The 20,199-nt window shown below is 41.7% G+C and overlaps 1 protein-coding gene across 2 annotated transcripts in view; it reads left to right on the forward strand.

Moving 5' to 3' along the window:
- The window catches only part of VCL (vinculin), a 68,456-nt gene extending 49,059 nt beyond the window's left edge, over positions 1-19,397 (forward strand). The window contains exons 10-22 of one of the 2 annotated variants that reach the window (XM_069980838.1): positions 501-676; positions 945-1,135; positions 1,963-2,162; positions 2,272-2,400; positions 2,504-2,653; positions 4,623-4,731; positions 4,882-5,184; positions 7,671-7,795; positions 8,228-8,413; positions 10,366-10,602; positions 15,354-15,557; positions 15,950-16,054; positions 16,910-19,397. In XM_069980838.1, the coding sequence (XP_069836939.1) occupies positions 501-676; positions 945-1,135; positions 1,963-2,162; positions 2,272-2,400; positions 2,504-2,653; positions 4,623-4,731; positions 4,882-5,184; positions 7,671-7,795; positions 8,228-8,413; positions 10,366-10,602; positions 15,354-15,557; positions 15,950-16,054; positions 16,910-17,056 (2,262 nt within the window). In that variant the 3' untranslated portion in view covers positions 17,057-19,397. The remainder of the gene's footprint in view (positions 1-500; positions 677-944; positions 1,136-1,962; positions 2,163-2,271; positions 2,401-2,503; positions 2,654-4,622; positions 4,732-4,881; positions 5,185-7,670; positions 7,796-8,227; positions 8,414-10,365; positions 10,603-15,353; positions 15,558-15,949; positions 16,055-16,909) is intronic. The other variant, XM_069980839.1, reaches the window with a different exon arrangement.
- Positions 19,398-20,199: the final 802 nt, after the last annotated feature.

Below are 20,199 nucleotides of genomic sequence, written 5' to 3' on the forward strand. Positions count from 1 at the left end.
TTTTTGTAAGTTTTTTTTATATTTAAACAGACTAGTCTAATTTGTCAAGGCACTTGAATGCAACTAAGGGTCCATTTACACAGAATTTCTGACAGATTATCTGCCAAAGGTTTGAAGCCAAAGCCAGGAACAGACTATAAACAGAGATCAGGTCATAAAGGAAAGCCTGAGATTTCTCCTCTATTCAAATCCATTCCTGGTTTTGGCTTCAAATCTTAGGCAGATAATCTGTCAGATAATTTTTCTGTGTAAATGGACCCTTACCTGATCTCTTGTTTTGTGAGAGCAAACCTTCTGCCAGAGGTGTCTGACTGCAGCTTCATTTTGTCTGTCCATTGAAAATGCATCCATACTCATCTAAAAACACGCCACCAGTGACATTAAGGATTGTGCCTTCAGGAGTGATGCTAATAACATCCCATAACAAGGAGGAAAAGGGGAAGATGCAGATGGAGCTTTACTATACAAATGACTAAAAGTTATATATTTCCTTCTCTCAGAGCTGGCTTGCAGATCCCAATGGTGGTCCCGAAGGAGAAGAGAACATTCGTGCCCTTCTAGCTGAAGCAAAGAAGATTGCTGAACTATGTGAGGATCCCAAAGACAGGGAGGACATCCTACGTTCCTTGGGAGAAATAGCAGCTCTTACTGCCAAGCTGTCTGATCTCCGTCACCAGTATGTATCAGTAACCTGTAGCTCAGGATATTCTACCATTTGTTCTAAACAAGCATAATAAATGTACCTCTGTGGGTTTCAATGCAAACTCTATAAACATAGGGGGTTAGTTGTTCTAAATGATTATATGTGTCTCTGAGATGGAAAGCAGATTCTGAGCTGCAGAGGGAAGGGGAAAGAAACAGAACTGAGATATGGTGCTGTAAATAAATGAGCAGATGAACTGTACTAACAATTGTTTTTCTTTTGCTCTTTTTTTTCAAACCAGAGGAAAAGGTGACACTCCTGAGGCCCGTGCCCTGGCTAAGCAAATTGCAACCTCATTGCAGAACCTTCAAACTAAAGTGAACCGAGCTGTAGGGAACAGCCGCCCCGTGAAAGCTGCAGTAAACATGGAAGGAAAAGTAGAACAGGCACAGCGATGGATAGACAATCCTTCAGTGGATGACCGTGGAGTGGGTATGTAAAGTAAATATATTGTCTACATCCACAGTGATCATACTTATCATATCCATAATGGCCCCATTTTGATTGATAATACAACTGGTGCTGAAAGGTCTCTTAACAGCTTACCTTCTGTGTTGGCTAGCTTACCCATATCAAGATGAGTGAAATGCTCTACCAAGCTCTTGTTCTACTGATCGGTGAAAACCCAGACACTGATAAATTAAAACCTTTTAAGATGTCATATAGACATTTTTTAAATTACAGGGACACTTTAAAGGGGTTATGCCAAGATGACACATTATTACCTCTCCATGTTATTTGTGATAGCTAGCTGATTGGTGAGGGCTAACCTCCAGGACCCCCACTGATCATTGGAGATGAGGTCTCTTGTCTTCCAAAGTAATGGAGCATCTATATGCTTTCTTTGCCTCAAGTATAGTGCTTAGTTTCCTCCCAAAAACCCATAGAAAGTAATGGGAGTAAAGTCAAACATGTGCCCCTTCTCCATTCACCCGGGGACCTCTGTTCTTGTGACTAGAGATCCCAGCATTTAGACCCCTGCACTGATCAGCTAGTTATCTCTTATCCTGTGGATAGCTAAAAACTTTGAATCATGGGATGATCCTTTTTGATTTGTATTGGTCAGTAGTATAATCTTTTACAGTTATTGAAGCCCCCCCATTAACCTATGTAATGCTGTATAGATCACTTTACAGCAGCATCCTTTTTATTGTTATAGACAGAACAGGAAGTCCAGCATAGTTTTAGGCCTAGTAGTGAGACAGAACTGCATGATTTCAGAGTTTTATTTATAATATTGGATATGTTTAACTTTAAAGGTCAGGCTGCCATTCGCGGTCTGGTAGCTGAAGGCCGTCGTCTAGCCAACTCAATGATGGGGCCTTTCCGACAAGATATGATGGCCAGATGCGACCGGGTGGAACAACTGGCAGGTCAGCTTGCTGAACTTGCTGCACGTGGTGAAGGAGATACACCCCAGGCTCGTGCTGTAGCCGCTCAACTCCAGGAGGCATTGAAGGTGAAGGGGCTTTTTATTGACTGTATTATTTTGCCTGATGCTCATTGTTTATTTTGCTAACTCATGTTAATTGGAAAGTAGGGGATTTATTATATGTTTTTCTTTGAAGGATTTGAAGTTGAAAATGCAGGAGGCCATGACACAGGAAGTGTCTGATGTCTTCAGTGATACTACTACTCCTATAAAACTCCTAGCTGTAGCCGCCACCGCACCACTTGATGCTCCCAACAGAGATGAGGTTAGTTTAAACAAACTTTGTTGTATCTGTAGGACATCCAATAATTGACACACAATATACTTACCCTGCCGGTATATATATTTCTTGTAAACTTTCATGTTAGGTCTTTGATGAGAGAGCTGCCAACTTTGAAAACCATGCGGCACGTTTGGGGGCCACTGCTGAGAAAGCGGCAGCCGTGGGAGCCGCTAATAAAGCCACTGTGGAAGCAATCCAGACATCAGTGAAGACGGCCAGAGAACTAACCCCACAGGTTTGAATTAAATAACAATTTAAGTAGTGCAGCACCATGCCGCCGTCCCCCGTCAGATCCCCCCCCCCCCCCCATCCCCGTGACCAGACACACATTTCATTTTTTATTTTTATTTTTCAGGATTTCATGTAGATTTAAATTTAGTATTTTTTTCTTTCAGTTAATTTTTGCATTTTTGTTTTGTTTCCCCGCATATCACACATAAAATTAAGGGGGTTAAGCCAGTATTCGAAAAACACAGCTACTGCCTTGCAAAAACCGGTTGTGATCTATTGTGGTTCAGATCTCTTCACTTTAAAAGAACTGCAAACCACATTCACACTGAGGACAGAAGTGGTTCTGTTTCTGAAAGAAAGCCGCCATGTTTTCTAAGCCTGGAAAGCTTTAAAAACTCTGAAAGATTGCAGGACGAAGTAAGAAGTGATTTCTAGATCATCCAGGTAGCCCATAGGAGACAGCGGCGGTCTTTACAATCAGATAAAGTAAACTTGATTCTAACCCCTTAGCGTCCTTTGACGTATCTGATATGTCATGGCGACGCGGGTGGGAGTTCAGAGAGGGGCTCTCTGAACGGCGCTTCTCCCGGCTGTTATGTGCAGCTGGCGCTGCTCCCGGCTGTTATGTGCAGCTGGCGCTGCTCCCGGCTGTTATGGTCCCGTTGCCGCGCCAGCTAATTAAGCATCTAAATGCAGCTGTCAAACCTGACAGCTGCATTTAGATGCTGTGCTCTTGGTGTCCCTGGTGTTTAGTGGGACGGATCTTGCGCCTTCCCCCCCCCCCCCCCCCCCCAGCGATGCGATCCGTGCTGATCCCGGCTCGGCAATACATTGCAGTGCAATGTATGACCAATCTAATGGATCTTTGCTGTGTATATACTTCTAGTTACAGTAAAAAAAAAAATAGTTTTTTTTATTAATAAAAAAAATCCCCTCCCCTATTAAAAGTTCAAATCACCCCCACTTTTTCCCATTTTATAAATAAATAAACAAATAAACATATTTGGTATCGCCGCGCGTGTAATTTATCACATTCCTGATCTCGCACGATAAACTGCGTCAGCGCCAAAAAATTCCAAAGTGCAAAATTGCGCATTTTTGGTCGCATCAAATCCAGAAAAAATTTAATAAAAAGCAATCAAAAAGTTGCATATGTGCAATCAAGGTGCCGATAGAAAGAACACATCATGGCGCCAAAAATGACACCTCACACAGCCCCATAGACCAAAGGATAAAAGCGCTATAAGCCTGGGAATAGAGCAATTTTAAGGAACATATATTTGTTAACAATGGTTTGAATTTTTTAAAAGCCATCAAATAAAATAAAAGTTTTACATGTTACATATCGTTGTAATCGTAACGACTTGAGGAACATGCATAACAAGTCAGTTTTACCCCAGGGTGAACGGTGTAAACACAAACTCTCTGAAATGAAAACAAATTCCTTTTTTTTCAATTTGCCAGCGCAAATGATTTTTTTTCTGGTTTCGCAGCATAGTTTATGAAAAATAAAGTCTGTCATTGCAAAGTACAATTGGTGTCGCAAAAAATAAGGGCTCGTATGGGTCTCTAGGTGAAAAAATGCAAGCGCTATGGCCTTTTAAACATTAAAGTGGAAAAAGCAAATGCGCAAAAACGAAAATTGGCTTTGACCTTCAGGGGTTAAGGATGTAAGTTTAAAGTGATCAGGAAAATAGAGAAGAGGGGCTGCAGATAAAGCTGACAGAGCTCTTCTGATGGAATGAGTGCTAAATGGTATCCATCAACTTCTATTGTAAGAAAATTGTAAATATGGTTTATTTAACAAATTGTCTACAAATGTCTTTGTGAGTGAGAAACTTCTTTAAGCAGGAAGCGTACATCTCCCTGCAGTTCCTGCTGGATCAGTTTCCATATAGATTTAACTCTGCTGATAAGAGTTTTCAGGAGGTGTAGATCTGTTCAGTAATATAAGTTGTTTGGATTTCATATAGGTGGTCTCTGCAGCTCGCATTCTGTTACGTAATCCAGGGAACCAGGCTGCCCATGAACACTTTGAAACCATGAAAAACCAGTGGATTGATAATGTAGAGAAGATGACAGGTTTGTTTTTTTATAAGCTGTATTAAAATTTGTTGATGTAGTAAACTGATTGTATAGATTTGATTTTTTTTTTTTTTTTTTTTTTTGCATATTTTGTCAAGCCAGTAAGATTTATCTCCCATTTCCCAATTATTTACTTTCATGTAACAGGTCTGGTCGATGAAGCCATTGATACAAGATCCCTATTGGATGCATCAGAGGAGGCCATCAAAAAGGATATTGACAAATGCAAGGTGGCTATGGCTAATATGCAGCCCCAGATGTTAGTTGCCGGAGCCACCAGTATCGCCCGCCGTGCAAATCGTATTTTATTGGTAGCAAAAAGGGAAGTAGAGAACTCTGAGGATCCCAAATTCCGTGAAGCTGTGAAAACTGCATCAGATGAGCTCAGCAAAACTATTTCTCCCATGGTCTTAGAGGCCAAGGCTGTAGCTGGCAATATCTCAGACCCAAGTAAGTAACTTTAATTTAAGCCACATTTTACCATATTTACCGCCATTGGCACTGGATTGAAGATATTCATTAAATTACTTTGCAGTCTTTGTTTTCAGTCTTGACCTTTTGGTAAAAAGTGTACCCTGTTGTATTGTTAGTGGCTAGTTGTATTTATATGTGCATTTAATTAAAGGTTTTTTTTTTTGTCAGAGCTTTTGTGTGCTCCAGTCCCCTGTCTGTGACATTGGCCAGGAATGAGTTCACACATTTCAGTATAAGGTTCAGTATAAGGCTATGTTCAAACAACGTATAGAGACCGGGCGTTCCGTGACCCGGCCGGGTCAGTACCGGCCGGGATGATCTTTTGGCCGCAGGGTTCTGATACGGGCGCATCAGCGCACGCCCGCATCAGAACCTCCCACAGCACACAATGAAACAAGCAGCCGGAGCCGCTCGCTTCACTGTGCTAACTGACAGGGTTTCCTACGGCCGCAATTCACTGAACTGCGGCTGCAGAAAATTGACATGTCAGTTTTTTGCGGCCCCGTGCAGGATCCCGGCCGGAGTGTATACGATGTGTATATGCTCCGGCCAGGATCCCATAGTAACAGAGGCAATGTGCACACACATGTAAAGTACGGCCGTTGTTTCCGATGGCAACAACCAGGGCTGTGGAGTCTGAGTCGTGGAGTCTGAGTTGGAGCTAGTTTTGGCTGGAGTCGGAGTTGGAGTTTGAGTCGGAAAAAAATGTACCGACTCAGTCTCCAGCTTTAAAAAAAATCTTAAAAAAATGTAGAACTGAATTTTGATATGAATTTTACAAGTTTTGCTCATGAATATATATTATGAGCTACATTCTAATAGGACACTGGCCCTATTACATAAGGGGGGTCATGGAAAAGTTGTTGGTCACTATTTGGCAGTTTGTTTCTGAGCTGGAAGAGTCAATTGTGTGGGGGAAGATCTGTTTTGTTCTCTTCCTGGATGCTGGATGACTGTATATGAGCAGCAGTGTAATATGAAGATTTCCTGTGTAATATAGAGGAGGAGGAGAAGACATAAGTAGTGTAGCTGTAACCTCTGTCCTCAGTGTGGTGTTTTCTCTCTGGAAGAAGATGCTGTGTGTGTGCGCTATGGCTGCAGCAGGCTGTGTGTGTGCGCTATGGCTGCAGCAGGCTGTGTGTGTGCGCTATGGCTGCAGCAGGCTGTGTGTGTGCGCTATGGCTGCAGCAGGCTGTGTGTGTGCGCTATGGCTGCAGCAGGCTGTGTGTGTGCGCTATGGCTGCAGCAGGCTGTGTGTGTGCGCTATGGCTGCAGCAGGCTGTGTGTGTGTGCCATGGCTGCAGCAAGCTGTGTGTGTGTGTGTGTGCACACACTATGGCTGCAGCAGGCTGTGTGTATGTGTGCCATGGCTGCAGCAAGCTGTGTGTGTGTGTGTGCCATGGCTGCAGCAAGCTGTGTGTGTGTGTGTGCCATGGCTGCAGCAAGCTGTGTGTGTGTGTGTGCCATGGCTGCAGCAAGCTGTGTGTGTGTGTGTGCCATGGCTGCAGCAAGCTGTGTGTGTGTGTGCTATGGCTGCAGCAAGCTGTGTGTGTGTGTGCTATGGCCGCAGCAGGCTGTGTGTGTGGGGGGGCTATGGCTGCAGCAAGCTGTGTGTATGTGTGCCATGGCTGCAGCAAGCTGTGTGTGTGTGTATGTGCACACTATGGCTGCAGCAGGCTGTGTGTGTGCTATAGCTGCAGCAGGGTGTGTGTGTGTATGCTATGGTTGCAGCAGGCTGTGTGTGTGTGTGTGTGTGTGCGTGCTATTGCATGCCCCCACAGTGACCTTCTATATCCCTGTGTGACCTCTATATCACTATATGTGACCCCTCTCTATATTACTATGTGTGACCCCCTGTATATCACTATGGCTGACCTCAATATCACAGGTATCTGGCATTGTTAGCAGTGTATCTTTTGTGTGTGGTGAATATTTAGTTAGAAACATAGATTGTCAGCAGAAAAGACCACCTGCTCTATCTAGTCTAGTTCTGAGTTGTTCAGGACATGGAGGCTGGAGACTGGCTGCATCCACTGCACACACAGGAGAAGCTGCTTTATATGTTTCCTTATTCCCTCAGAAGTCGCCCCAGGATCATGTAAGACATTAGAGAGAAACTGCTGAGCCAGTGTGATAAATAACTCCCCAGGTATATGACTGGCCATTTATGAAGGAGCAGGAGTCGGGAGTCTGAGTCGGGAGTCTGTCCTGATAAAATTCAGGACGGAGTTGGAGTCGGAGCTGTCGCTTACCGACTCCACAGCCATGGCAACAACGGCCGTACTTTTACGTAGTGTGAACATAGCCTAAATGACATTGATGCTACAGGCCTTCAGCTTAGAGGAACACGGTTCACTTTTATATCCTATTGCCTAAACTGTGAAGTTATCTTTAAAATACAATAATTTTTTATGGCCCTGATTTAAAACAAAGTCTTAAGTTTTTTTTATTTTTGTGTCTAGCTTTACAGAAAAGCTTTCTAGAATCAGGATACAGGATTTTAGGAGCAGTGGCTAAAGTGAGGGAAGCATTCCAGCCACCAGAACCAGAATTCCCCCCACCTCCTCCAGACTTGGAACACCTGAGGGTAAGTGACCCTGTTATCTGATCTTTTGTGTGTATATGTAATATGATATATATCACGTACACCTATATTGCATACATAACAAACTACAAAACATGTGTAGGCTTGGAAATATGAAGGCAAAAAATTATGCCAAGGTTAATTTGTAGACCATCTCGAAAGGGAATATGTTAGCTGCACTTAAAGGGGTTATCCAGCGCTACAAAAACATGACCACTTTCCCCCTACTGTTGTCTCCAGTTTGGGTGGGGTTTTAAAACTCAGTTCCATTGAAGTAAGCGGAGCTTAATTGCAAACTGCACTTGAACTGGAGACAACAGTAGGGGGAAAAGTGGCCATGTTTTTGTAGCGCTGGTTAAACCCTTTAATAAATATATAAAATAATAATTTTTTTTTTTTCATGTTTTTTTTTTTTTTTATTTTATTTTTTTCCAGTTGACTGATGAAGCAGCACCTCCAAAGCCCCCTCTTCCTGAGGGAGAAGTTCCACCTCCCAGACCACCACCTCCTGAAGAGAAAGATGAGGAGTTCCCTGAGCAGAAGCAGGGTGAGGTGGTGAATCAGCCAATGATGGTGGCTGCCAGACAGCTTCACGATGAAGCTCGCAAGTGGTCCAGCAAGGTAATTTTCAAATGTCAACTGCTTAAAATCTTCTGTAGAGAAGTGTAGTCAAACTACAAAGATACGGATATTTTACATGTTATATGCTTTCGGTGTTCATGCAGTATTATCTGCAGCTACCCATTCATTAATGTTTTTTTTACAACTCACAACTGAGAGTTACACTTTCAGAAGGAGAGAAGCATGTTTAACTGCCTGGGGTTATTAATAAACTAATTCAGACTCTTCGAGATGGAGGAGGACTAAGAGCCTCCTAACTGAATAGGGAAAACATTATAGCTAAAGATTCTAAAGGTAACGAAACAGAAGAAACAGTGCTAATGTGGTACAACAGTCAAGCCCATAGCTGACCAAAACTGTAGCGCCACACCAAGAGGATGTGAGAGTGTGGACACAATGTGGCCCCTTTCTATTCTAGCATGACTGTACCACTGTAGCAAGGTCCATAATGGCATGGCTGGTGTGAAACAAGAAGTCTGAAATGTCCTAAAAGCCCCTGTAGGTGTAATGTGCCCCAATGCTTTTGTCCTTATAGTGTATTTGTGCAGTCAGGAATCAGAAGCTGTGCTCCACTGCTGGGACTCAAGGGACCTAATTTCTAAACCACACAAAAGGTTTTCACCTAAATATCTTATATATTTATCCCAGTAGTATTCTCGTGACAATGGCACTGGTCATTAGATTATTAGAGACCCTTGTGACCATTTCCATTGCTCCCTGGCTTGTTGCATTCTACTTTGGTCAGCTATTGGTTTGTTATAGTTGATGGACATTATTTCTTCTGTTTAGTAATACTTACTGGTGGACCAGAAAGGGATCCCTTGCTTAACATAGCACACACCTAGCCTTTAGTCTATTCTAGTCTGGTGCCGATGTATGTTGATTTCCTACAAATATTTCTCCTAATTTGTATCTGGAGCTAGGAACAATAATTGTCAAGACTTAGTTGTTGTTTTACCATATGTAACAAATATGTCTTCCCCTTTTTCTATAAGCATGTAAGCCCCACGGTGGAAGACATGAGAGATGTATTTAAGTGAAGCTCCACTCTTAATAAACAGTGGCTTTATGCTGCTGTATTTTTAGGGTTTTTCTTTGTTCAGTTAGATTTTTCTTTGAGCAGTGCCAAAAAAAGTAAAATATTGAGTAATTGTATATAAACTCCCTAAAATGGCTGGAAATAGAGTTAAAGATGCTCATAATGAGCAGATATATTACCCTTTTATCAGCAGTAAGTATAGTTTGTCCTTGATCTCCTGTAGAAGATTAAAGTGAATCTGTCAGATACTTTATTCTGCAGCATGAAGCGATGATGACAGTCTAGTGATTTTTTTTTTTCTCTGTGACTTTTATGTGTAAATATAGTGTAGATGCACTTACAGTTGCAGCCAGTGCTACCTCAGTCCTCAAGACACACCAACAGGTCATGTTTTGCAGATATCCCATACAAAGAACAGCTGTGGCAGTTACTGACTATAATTATATCACATGTGAAATCCTCAAAACGTGACCTGTTGGTAGGTCTTGAGGACTGGAGTTGAGAAACACTGCCCTAGGGTATCCCTAACCCATCTGTAGAATTTTTATTATCTTATTAGATGTAATCTTAGCAATCTTATTAGCAATGTAATCTTAGCAATGTAACTATAGCTTTTAGAAAGCTTTTTTTATTATTTTATTTTAAATAAATGATTGTTGTATAGTAAAGCAAACTACATAGTTACTAATCCCTGTGTCAACTTACAGTAGAACTTTGTATATTTGCAGTCTGCTTTCAAACCCTGGTTTTAACATGCAAATTGTAACAAAATGTCTCTGCCTAAAGGTAAAAATTGAAGTATTTCCAGAGACATGGTTTGGCTTCAGGTGCATTGGACCCTTGGCCCTCCTGTCCCACCTCTGCTTTTGGTACTAACCTGTCCCCCTTTCTTTACCCCTCCCTGCCCTCCAAGTCACCTGGAAGCCCTGCACCCACTACTCCGCAGGGTAGAGAAGCCGTTGTGTCTGAGGTAGAGCAGGAGCGTGAGGAAGAGGAGGAGGAGGCGTCAGTGGAATTTGCCCTCTCCTCTGACATTGAAGATGATTATGAGCCAGAGCTGCTATTAGTGCCTGAGGGGCAGCCTGTAAACCAGCCAATGCTGGCCGCAGCTCAGTCTTTGCATCGGGAGGCTACCAAATGGTCCAGTAAGGTACTCAATGGTTACCAAGCTCTGCATCCTCCACCCTGCCATGTGCATCCCACCCCTCTCCCTCCATCCATGACACAGTTTGCGCCTCCAGTCTGCGCCAAGCTGATCGTGTCGCTGAGTGTGTTATTTACTGTGTCGGCTTGTGTGAGCCGTTGTATGGCTTCTTCAGTAAATATTGGCTTGTCTATGTTTTCTTGTATTCCAATAAGAGTCTTCTAATGATGCTCATTTTATGGTTTTTAGGTCCTGTAATACTTATGACAAAAACACCTTGTCAGAGCATAGACTCCCAATACAGGCCTAAAGGGCTTGTCCAGGATTACAACTAGGGGTCCACTTTTTATCTCAAAATAGCACTATTCTTATTTATGGCCTGCGCCAGAAATTGAAGCTCATCCTCCATTAAAGTGGGTGAGCTGAACTACTAGAATAGCCAATGGACAAGAGCGATGTTATTGATACCCAGCAAGGTATTATATTATTCAGTTTAGATTTTTCTAAATTGGCATCTTGGAAGTTTTAAGGCCCTTATTATGCTTAAATCAGGCCAATATTGCCCCATGTAATAGAGCCTGTGATCAGCCAACGAACATGCAGATAGGCTCAGCAAGCGCCAATCAACAGGACCTGTTTACTAGCCAGCTTGAGCCGCATATTACTGAATCGGTCAGCAGAAAACCGAGGTGTTAAGTAGGCAGTGCCGAGCTGCAGCTCACAAGATTACAGTATTTTGGTCTGTCAGGTCCTATATTTTTACAGGATTAAAGAATACTAAAATATTATAATATTTCATCATCATATGCCATAGTACAGAAATATAAAGATGTAAGCTTATTCAGACTGATACTCCTACATTATCTAAAGCAGAACTCATGAAGGATTAGACATTAGGATACTTGGAGAGATGTCTGTGATAGATGATACATATGTCCTGCCTGCTGCTCTCACTGTTTCACAGATTTGATGTCCTGTTGGCTTACACTGAGAACAGTCGCATGGCTTGGAATGGCAGTGGTCTTCAGAGATGTGTGTTTTGTCTGACACTTTATGGAAATAGTTTGTCTACATGATCAAAAGGTTTAAACCGGCATCAAAACAGTTGTTCCTTGTGGGGATGGGAATGGGTGGTTGTATGAACCATTTCTGGAGGTGGAGGGTTTAAAGGGGAACTATGAGCAGGTTAGAAGCATCTAACCTGCTGATATCTCCCTATAGCGCACAGGAGGCTGAGATTGAATGTAAGTTTCTTACTTTCATCCTTGATGCTGTTTTCGTGCTGTTAGCAGTTTAATCTGTGTACTAATTAGGTGTTTTGGTGCACTGGGGATGGGACTACCACTCGCCAGTGCACCCATCTGGACGCCCCGCCCCTTCTAATGAATATCAGCAGAACAGGCTGGCTGGGGTGGCACGGTGCACTGGGGATGGTAGTCCCACCCCAAGTGCACCAAAATGCCTAATTAGCGTAAGGTTTGAACTGCTAAAAGCACGGAAATTGTGCCCGGTGCACTAGAGAGATATAAGCAGGTTAGACTCCCTTTTAAGGGTACAAACACACACACCGTATACGCAGCAGATTTTATGCTGTGTTCAGTTATTTAGACCTAATCTGCTGCGTATCGGCTGCGTATCGCAGCAGAAAATACGCTACGTATACGGTGTGTGTGTTTGTACCCTAATTTTTACCATTTTGCCCCCTCTTCATCTCTGTGGTGTAAAAATACAAATCACTCCCTAAGAACATTTGTACAACTAATGCGTTAACTGCAAGGTATTCTGTTCCCTATATAGTATTACATAGTATTATATAGGTGTGCTATAACCTATAGCTAGTACACAAAAGGTTTTTGGTTTATTTTTTTGCATGGATACACAGTAAGTGGCCTTAAGACAGTGATCGGGTCCAAAAATATGTTGGACCTCACTAGCAAGAGCAGAATGTCCTAGTCAGCTATGTAGTGCCTTTTTATATCCTCATTAAAATGAACAGGGTAGGGCGGCTTTCACATTTCAAGTAGTGTTCCTTAGCAAATAAATGCAGATTAAAAAAAGCCCAGAGACCAGGACATGAATTGGAATAGCAGTCACGTTGACAAAGAGCAAAAAAAAAAACCATGAGGAACAAAGGCAAAATTATTCAACAGCATTCTTAATTTCCAGTTTAAGTGTCATTTATCTGGAGACGCTTGTTAATGATTGTGCACATCCCTATAGGTTATCATTGGAACACACTCAAATCCCCACTGTTACCCTGTGGATAGAGGTTGCTGTGCGTGTCCTTGAACATACCAAACACTTTAAGCTGTCATTAATTGACTTGTATGTGCAGACAGATCCTGCTATTTTCTTGGCACCTACAGGGGCCAAACAGTTAAGTCTTCATTTAGGCTAATACTCCACCGTGATACACCATCCCGTCTTGTATAGGCTAATACCATAACTTAATTTTTACTCTATTAGGGGTTGGGGTTAAAAAGTTTATGCGCAACCTAGCCCAGAAAAAAATATTATTTAATTGAGAGTTTTATCACAACAAACAAAAAGCAATGAACAAAATTGGGGCAGAGACACCCACACGTGTGGCGACCATTAGGTATTTCACACTGCAGGCAAAGACAAATATGAACAAATGAACATAAGGGGGAGTGATAAAAAAAAAGGGTGGGGGAGGCATGTCAACTATGGACAACAAGGACTTGTATTCATCCAAATCCACGTATTGCACTCAGTAAACCACTGTACTGACACTGTGTCAGTACAGTAATGCAAAACTGTTTTTGAGCTCCTAGCTTCTTGATGAATCATGATGCCATGAATTCCGTATTCTGGTCTGTAGCACATCTTCCGTGCAGAGACCTTAATCATTGAACGTGTGACTGCCCCCTAATTGGTTTCAGTGATTAGGGATAGCATTTGTTTTTATTAAAGGAAAAGTCCCATGAAATTCAAAGAAAGAGAGGAAGACAGGGGGGTGCGGGAAAATAATAAACAAAGTATACTTACCCACCCCTTTCATGGGGTCTCACTGAGCGCTGCCAGATGTAATTTTTGGCTGGAATCAGAGTATGTCACGCACCTGGCTCTTCCAGCTGCAATGTCACAGCCCAACTGACTGACTGCCCACTCAGCCAGTGACTAGGGTGGTGTCTTGCACTAGTCACTGATTGGCTGAGCAGGCAAGAGCTGCAGGACATCGGCGGCTGTCAGCTGGACCCGGGAGTGCTGCTGTGGGGCACAAGGATAGGTAATTTTACTTTGTCTAATATGTTCCTGCACCCCCCTGCCTTCCTTCCTTTTTGAGTTTCGTGTGACTTCTCCTAAAACAGATAGATAATTTATAAATGTATTTTTATTTTTTTTAGACCTGAGGTACTGCAATGTTACTCAAATCTGTAGGTAGACAGGGAAGAGGAGGTAAATAGTGTCCCATCAGGCCTCCTGGCAGCAAACCTTGATCCTTGAAATCATTAAATAAGCACAAGCATAAGAACAAGCACACTTCAGGTGTGTTACCTAATAAGGTTTTACGTATTGTAAGTGTATTCATTGTATAATAAAAAGTTGTGTAACTTTTTTATACAGTCTGTGTATCAGTAAATCTTTTCAGTGTCTCTGCATGCTGTCATTGAATGGAAGCATTCTTGTCTATATTCTTTAACTAAAAACCAGACCTCAGAGAGAGATACAGTTCTTCACCTCTGATAGAAGTTCTGCACCTGTATATATTATGAGGATAGCAAACAGAGATCCTGAAAAATTTGTGGAATTGAAGCGAAAAATCCATTATTCTATGTTACGTAACATTTTATTATACAGCTAGTGTTTTTTTTAATACACAGTTATAAACTGATTTAAAAAAAAAAGTAAAAAGATTACATATGATTTATATGAAATACTGCTGGATTGGTGCAGAAGTGATCATGTTCTTCATGGTGATTGCTTTCTGGGGTCACTGTGCTTGACCTGTATTTAGGGGTGTTGAATGCAGAGTCCCTTCCACTTTACACCTAGTACTGTCTGCCATCAGGTGTGTACATACTAATCGTTGCTACCAATGCATGCTGTGTTTGGTACTAACCAACGGCCTGTAAGTTTTCATATGGTGCAGTTTGGCAAGTGAGCACTGGTGTGTAAATGGCCGTCTGTTTATATGCTATATTAAAGGCCATTCCATTCTACTGAATTGTCCAAGCAACATCTGTACATGTGCACACTTCTGTATGTTTGTTTCAGTGTTGCGTGTCACTGGTTTAACTATGCAAATGTCTGGAAAGTTCATTTGTTTTGCAATCTGCAGGTAACGTCCATCCTGCAAGATCCACACTTATTCATGGTGCCTCTCATTGGATTTTAAAATGATTTACATTTATATTTATTCTAAATTTGTGGCATCTAATGCATTGGATAATTTGCCAAATTGAAAATCTTACTGGTCTGGTCTATCCAGGAAGGAGTCGGACATCAGGCCTAGTATCAAGGGATGACCACCTATCTGTACACTGTCTATTGAGTAAGGCCACTGAGAGCACATGAACATCGAGCACTCCCTAATATTCCATCTATATATTGCTAACAGGATATGGAATATGGATCTGTTTTTGTTTTGCTGTAAAATGACAAAATAATGCTTCAGATTTTTTATTACCTTGAGGTTACTTTGTTCATTGCTGCCCATTTAAAAGAAATGGCTGATCCCACATACTAGCCAAGTGCCTTTCTGTTCTCTCTCTGACATATCTACTCTGTTTCAGGGCAATGACATCATCGCAGCAGCCAAGCGCATGGCTCTGCTCATGGCAGAGATGTCTCGGCTTGTCAGAGGAGGCAGCGGGAACAAGAGAGCCCTAATTCAGTGTGCCAAGGATATCGCTAAAGCTTCAGATGAGGTGACCAGGTTGGCTAAGGAAGTGGCTAAACAATGCACAGATAAGAGGATCAAAACTAACCTGCTGCAGGTAAATGACAAATCCCTGTGACATGTTTGAGTTACCAAGAGAAAACAAAAATTTTGTAACTGTTGGAGGTTCCAGTTTATACCTGTGACTGCGGATTGCGGTTCTACATGGCACATAGCACAATATGAAAATATTACCCATCCATGTATATATGAAGATGATTTTCCCAGTTACTCTTCTCCAGGTGACAATTTATGTGTATGTGTGAGCTTCTGAGTAAAATGGTGAAAATGATACACTCTTGAATGTTATATGCTAAAATCCAGATTTAGGGTATACAAGTGACTATGCAGTAAAACGGTGACCATACCGCAGGTTTATGTATTAACCATCCACTAGATATGACTGCAGAACATTATAACTGAGTAGCCTTTTCTTCCCTTACATTGCAGGTCTGTGAAAGAATCCCAACCATTAGCACTCAGTTGAAGATTCTTAGTACAGTGAAAGCCACTATGTTGGGCAGGACCAACATCAGCGATGAAGAGTCTGAACAGGTAAGATCTGGGATAAGAAGCTGGCTTAATGCTGTCATCTTTCTGCACTTTTGGATCCATGGAAAGGGCCTTTTACACGGGCTGATTATCGGCCAGGAGCGTTGCAAGGAACACTTCTTCGGCAGATGCCTATGTAAAAGTAACAGTGATCAGCTGAGGATGGGCAAAACGGCAGGCTTTTAATTTTATCGTAACTGGCCACACATCTGCCTGTGTAAATGGGATGTGAGTCCGATGTCCATAAAGAGAAACTGACAGCACAGTTATACATAGATCCATGCTGTCAGTTTTAGTGTCATACTGCAGTATATACTTGCCACTGTTCTCCAGCTCTTCCACCCAGCCACTGTCTTCAGAGCCACCTCTTCTGGCTGTCAATCATTCAGTTGGAGGCAGGGCCTGAAGAGACAGTGGCTGGACAGGAGAGCAGGAGGAATGAGATGCTGGATTACAGCAGCGGTAAGTATGTGCTTCTGTGTGATATGGAAACTGACAGCACGAATATATGTTTATCTGTGCTGTCAGTTTCCATGGCTGCACGAACGATTTAGCTGACAAATGTATTTGTCTTAAAGGACCCTTAGTTCTGAGAGTTCCAAAACAACTGCTTTAATGAGAACCCATAAGTGCCAGCTGTCAGTTTGGGTCATTAGATCCGTGGTCAGCATTGGGCTTGCAGTCGTAATATTGATATAAAAATGTGGCCCCTGTGAAAGCAGCCTAAAAAGGAATCCCAGAAATCACCTTTTTCTTAGTAAATGCCCTCTGAGAATTGTCAGTTGATCTTTTTATAAGACATTCCTGTATGGCTGGAAAATGTACTCATTCTCTTTATGTGAATGTCTTGTTCTGCAGGCCACAGAAATGCTTGTCCATAATGCACAGAACCTGATGCAGTCTGTGAAAGAGACTGTGAGAGAGGCTGAAGCTGCATCAATCAAGATCCGTACAGATGCTGGATTCACACTTCGTTGGGCCCGTAAAACCCCATGGTACCAGTAATCCCTTGGACCCCGGGATCTAATCTAGCCACTCTGTATTGTACAGAGCACACTAATACTGTGTCATTATACAGACTGATGTGGAAGTCAATATCTAAAATGGGCCTCAAATGATCCTTTTCACAAAGCATCTAGAGTCTCCTGGCCTCCTCCATCAGTAAATTGCTTAACTCACGATTATTTTCATGGGCTTCCCCACAGTGCATTTCTTTACTATTGAGAAACCTCATTTTTCTGGTTTGTTTTGGGAGATACCAGTCCCATGTGCAATACACCATCTTTCATAACCGGATATGATACTCATGTATTTTCATTTCACCTGCATACATACTTTGCCTTTATAGCTGAGCACAGCCAGTATTCATAGTATAATACTGGCATCACTGTCAAGTAGAACACTAAGCAGCTGCCCTCATACTTTTTTTTTTTTTTTTTTTTACTTTGGTGTTTCGGTGCTATTTTCATCATATAAGACTGGCATCCCCACTTTTCTTAGCGCTTTTAATATTCCTAAACTATGCAGAGAATTCAGCCATTTGTTAAGTGTCCTTTTTAGATGGTGATGGAGCAGTGAGATGAATGTACACTTAGCACTTCCATCTGTAAGCAAACAAACGCCAACAGTGATGGTGGGAGGTTTGTTCTCGCTGGAATGTCTACATAAATCCCAGATTTTTCTTAATGTAACAGTAAGAGACCACAGCAACATCTTTACAGGCATCACCTGTATAGCATTGTACACAGAGTACTGGGCCATTCCAGATCATGCACTGTCCAGACATAACCTGGACATGTATTTCCCAGAGAATAGATCATTTCAGTGCAGTACGCCAGGTCCTGTTATTACAGTGTTACATAGAACACTGTGCACCAGTATATTGGGGCTGGTTTATGCTGCTTCGAGGGTTCCCATGTCCTAATGGTTTTTAGCCTACATGCTGCAGCCTGTGTATGGAGTTGTTGCAGTGGTTATACTTAACCTTTAAGGGTACATGCTATATAAGGCTCCTGATGGTGGGAGGCTGAGTAGTCACCACACGTCTGTGTGTCCCTTTTAACTTTTACTAGCAGCTCAGTGGTGCTTTAGTTTGGTTGATTTGCTACACGATTTATTGGCCATTTGAGCAGGATGTTGTGACTGGCTTCATCCATGCTTGATTGTCAGATCTTCTATTGTTAGGTCAGTCATAGCATAGCCATAGCAGTGCCTCCATGTATACTTCACATGCAATTCTGTGCTAAATAGAATTAACACAAATATACTCCTTGACTATTTTTTTTTTTTTATTATTTTAAATACTTAGTTTTTTTTTTTTTTTTTCTTCCCCTTCTGAAAAATATTTAGTGCGACTGATCTGAGAGGGTTTGTGAATGTTTTACAGATTGCCTTGTAAACACTATTGGATGTAGCATTACGCTATATATTGACCTTTACTCTGCCTTAAAGTATAATAAATATTCTGTAGTAACATATGTTTAGTAATCAGGAAGCTTACTGAATGTGGAGGCCTCTTCTTGCTACAGATGTAACATATGAAATTGCCGAACCCTTGACATTTGACTTCTGGTGGCACAAGAAGTTGATGGCAGCCCTAGGGCTGCCAGGAAATCATTGATACAGCCTGTGGCTATATCCATGGTTAATATGACTCCTAGGGCTTCTCCAGCCACCAGGAGTCAAATGCCAAGAGTTCGGTAATTTCGCTCATCACTACATATGTTACATCTGTAGCGAGTAGAGACCTCCAGTAGGAGCTGCCATCCTCATAGACCTGGCCACGCAGGCGAATGTTTCTTTAGCTCTTCATTCTGAATGTTTAATAGAGTTGCCTTTTACATCCTGTACTTCCACCTCACATCATAAGATGTGTACAGAAACAGCAATGCATTAGACCTGTCACAAGGATTATGGGATTGTTGGCCACAGGTTACCGCTGGGAAATCTCTATGTGCAGCCAACTCTTGTGTTATTCTTGTGCATGGCCGTAACTTACACTGTGTGAATCAAGATTGTTTTTTTTGTTTTGTTTTTTTTATTTGAAAATGCCATATTGCCTTTTATCTCATGTTAATCTAGTATTGGTTCAAGCCAAAGATTTATCAGATTTTGTTTGCAGACAATTAAGTGAAACAAGACTGTTACTATTGGGCTCCAGTTATGACACTTGCTGTTGCCACTCTCCACTACCTAACGTGCAAACATGTTCAACAGTTTAGCCATTATATTATTCAATTATTAGCTGTAAAGGCGACCATTCAATGAATAGAGGGTGAAGGAACAACTGAGCTGCACTATGTCCTGGGACACTTCGGGGGTTTTTTCTGTCAGTACAAATCAATAAATAAACAATTTGTATACTGAACGTTATAGTGTGTGTGTTTTATTATATAATCTATATATTGGTATTAAATCTTCATAAAGAAGTCTAGTTTCAAACTGCACGCTCCATAATAGTTAAGCCCTGTTTACACTAGCCAGATACTATGATGATTCTGCTGCTTTGGCACTGCTCTTTGGTGCACAGCTCAATAGGCAATAATAACTGTCCTCAGCCGCCTGCAGTGAGGATTGTCCTGACGTAAACTTTAATCCAATCTGATCCTTAGCAGCAGTATTTTAAACCATCATTCTTTTGTTGTTTTATGTAAAAGACAAATGATGTGATCATTTATTAATGCCTATTCGTGCAATAATTTTTAAGTATGGTTTTATTATGTATGTGACCAGTAATGCTAGCTCACTGCTAGTAACTAGTCAGTCACTCCATGCAAACACCATAATGTGCCATATAAGTTTCTTGAAAAGAGAAGTCCTGTTGAACTGATAAATCTCAGGTAGGCAGGGGGGTGCGGGAACATAATAACGAAAGTATACTTACCCGTTCCTGTGCCCTCGTAGCGCTTCCTTAACCTCTTAAGGACAGAGGCAATTTTCATTTTTGTTTTTTCATTGTTTCCTCCTCATATTTGAAAGGCCATAGAGCTGGCATTTTGTCACCTACATTTTTATTTGTTGTGACCAAAAATGCGCAATTTTGCACGTTGGCATTTTTTGCATTTACGCTGTTTACCGTGCATGATCAGGAATATGATAATTTAATAGCTGTGGAGAATACGCAAGCGGCGATACCAAATATGTTTATT

This window comes from Dendropsophus ebraccatus, chromosome 8, assembly GCF_027789765.1.
Source record: "Dendropsophus ebraccatus isolate aDenEbr1 chromosome 8, aDenEbr1.pat, whole genome shotgun sequence".
NCBI classification, from domain to species: Eukaryota; Metazoa; Chordata; class Amphibia; order Anura; family Hylidae; genus Dendropsophus; species Dendropsophus ebraccatus.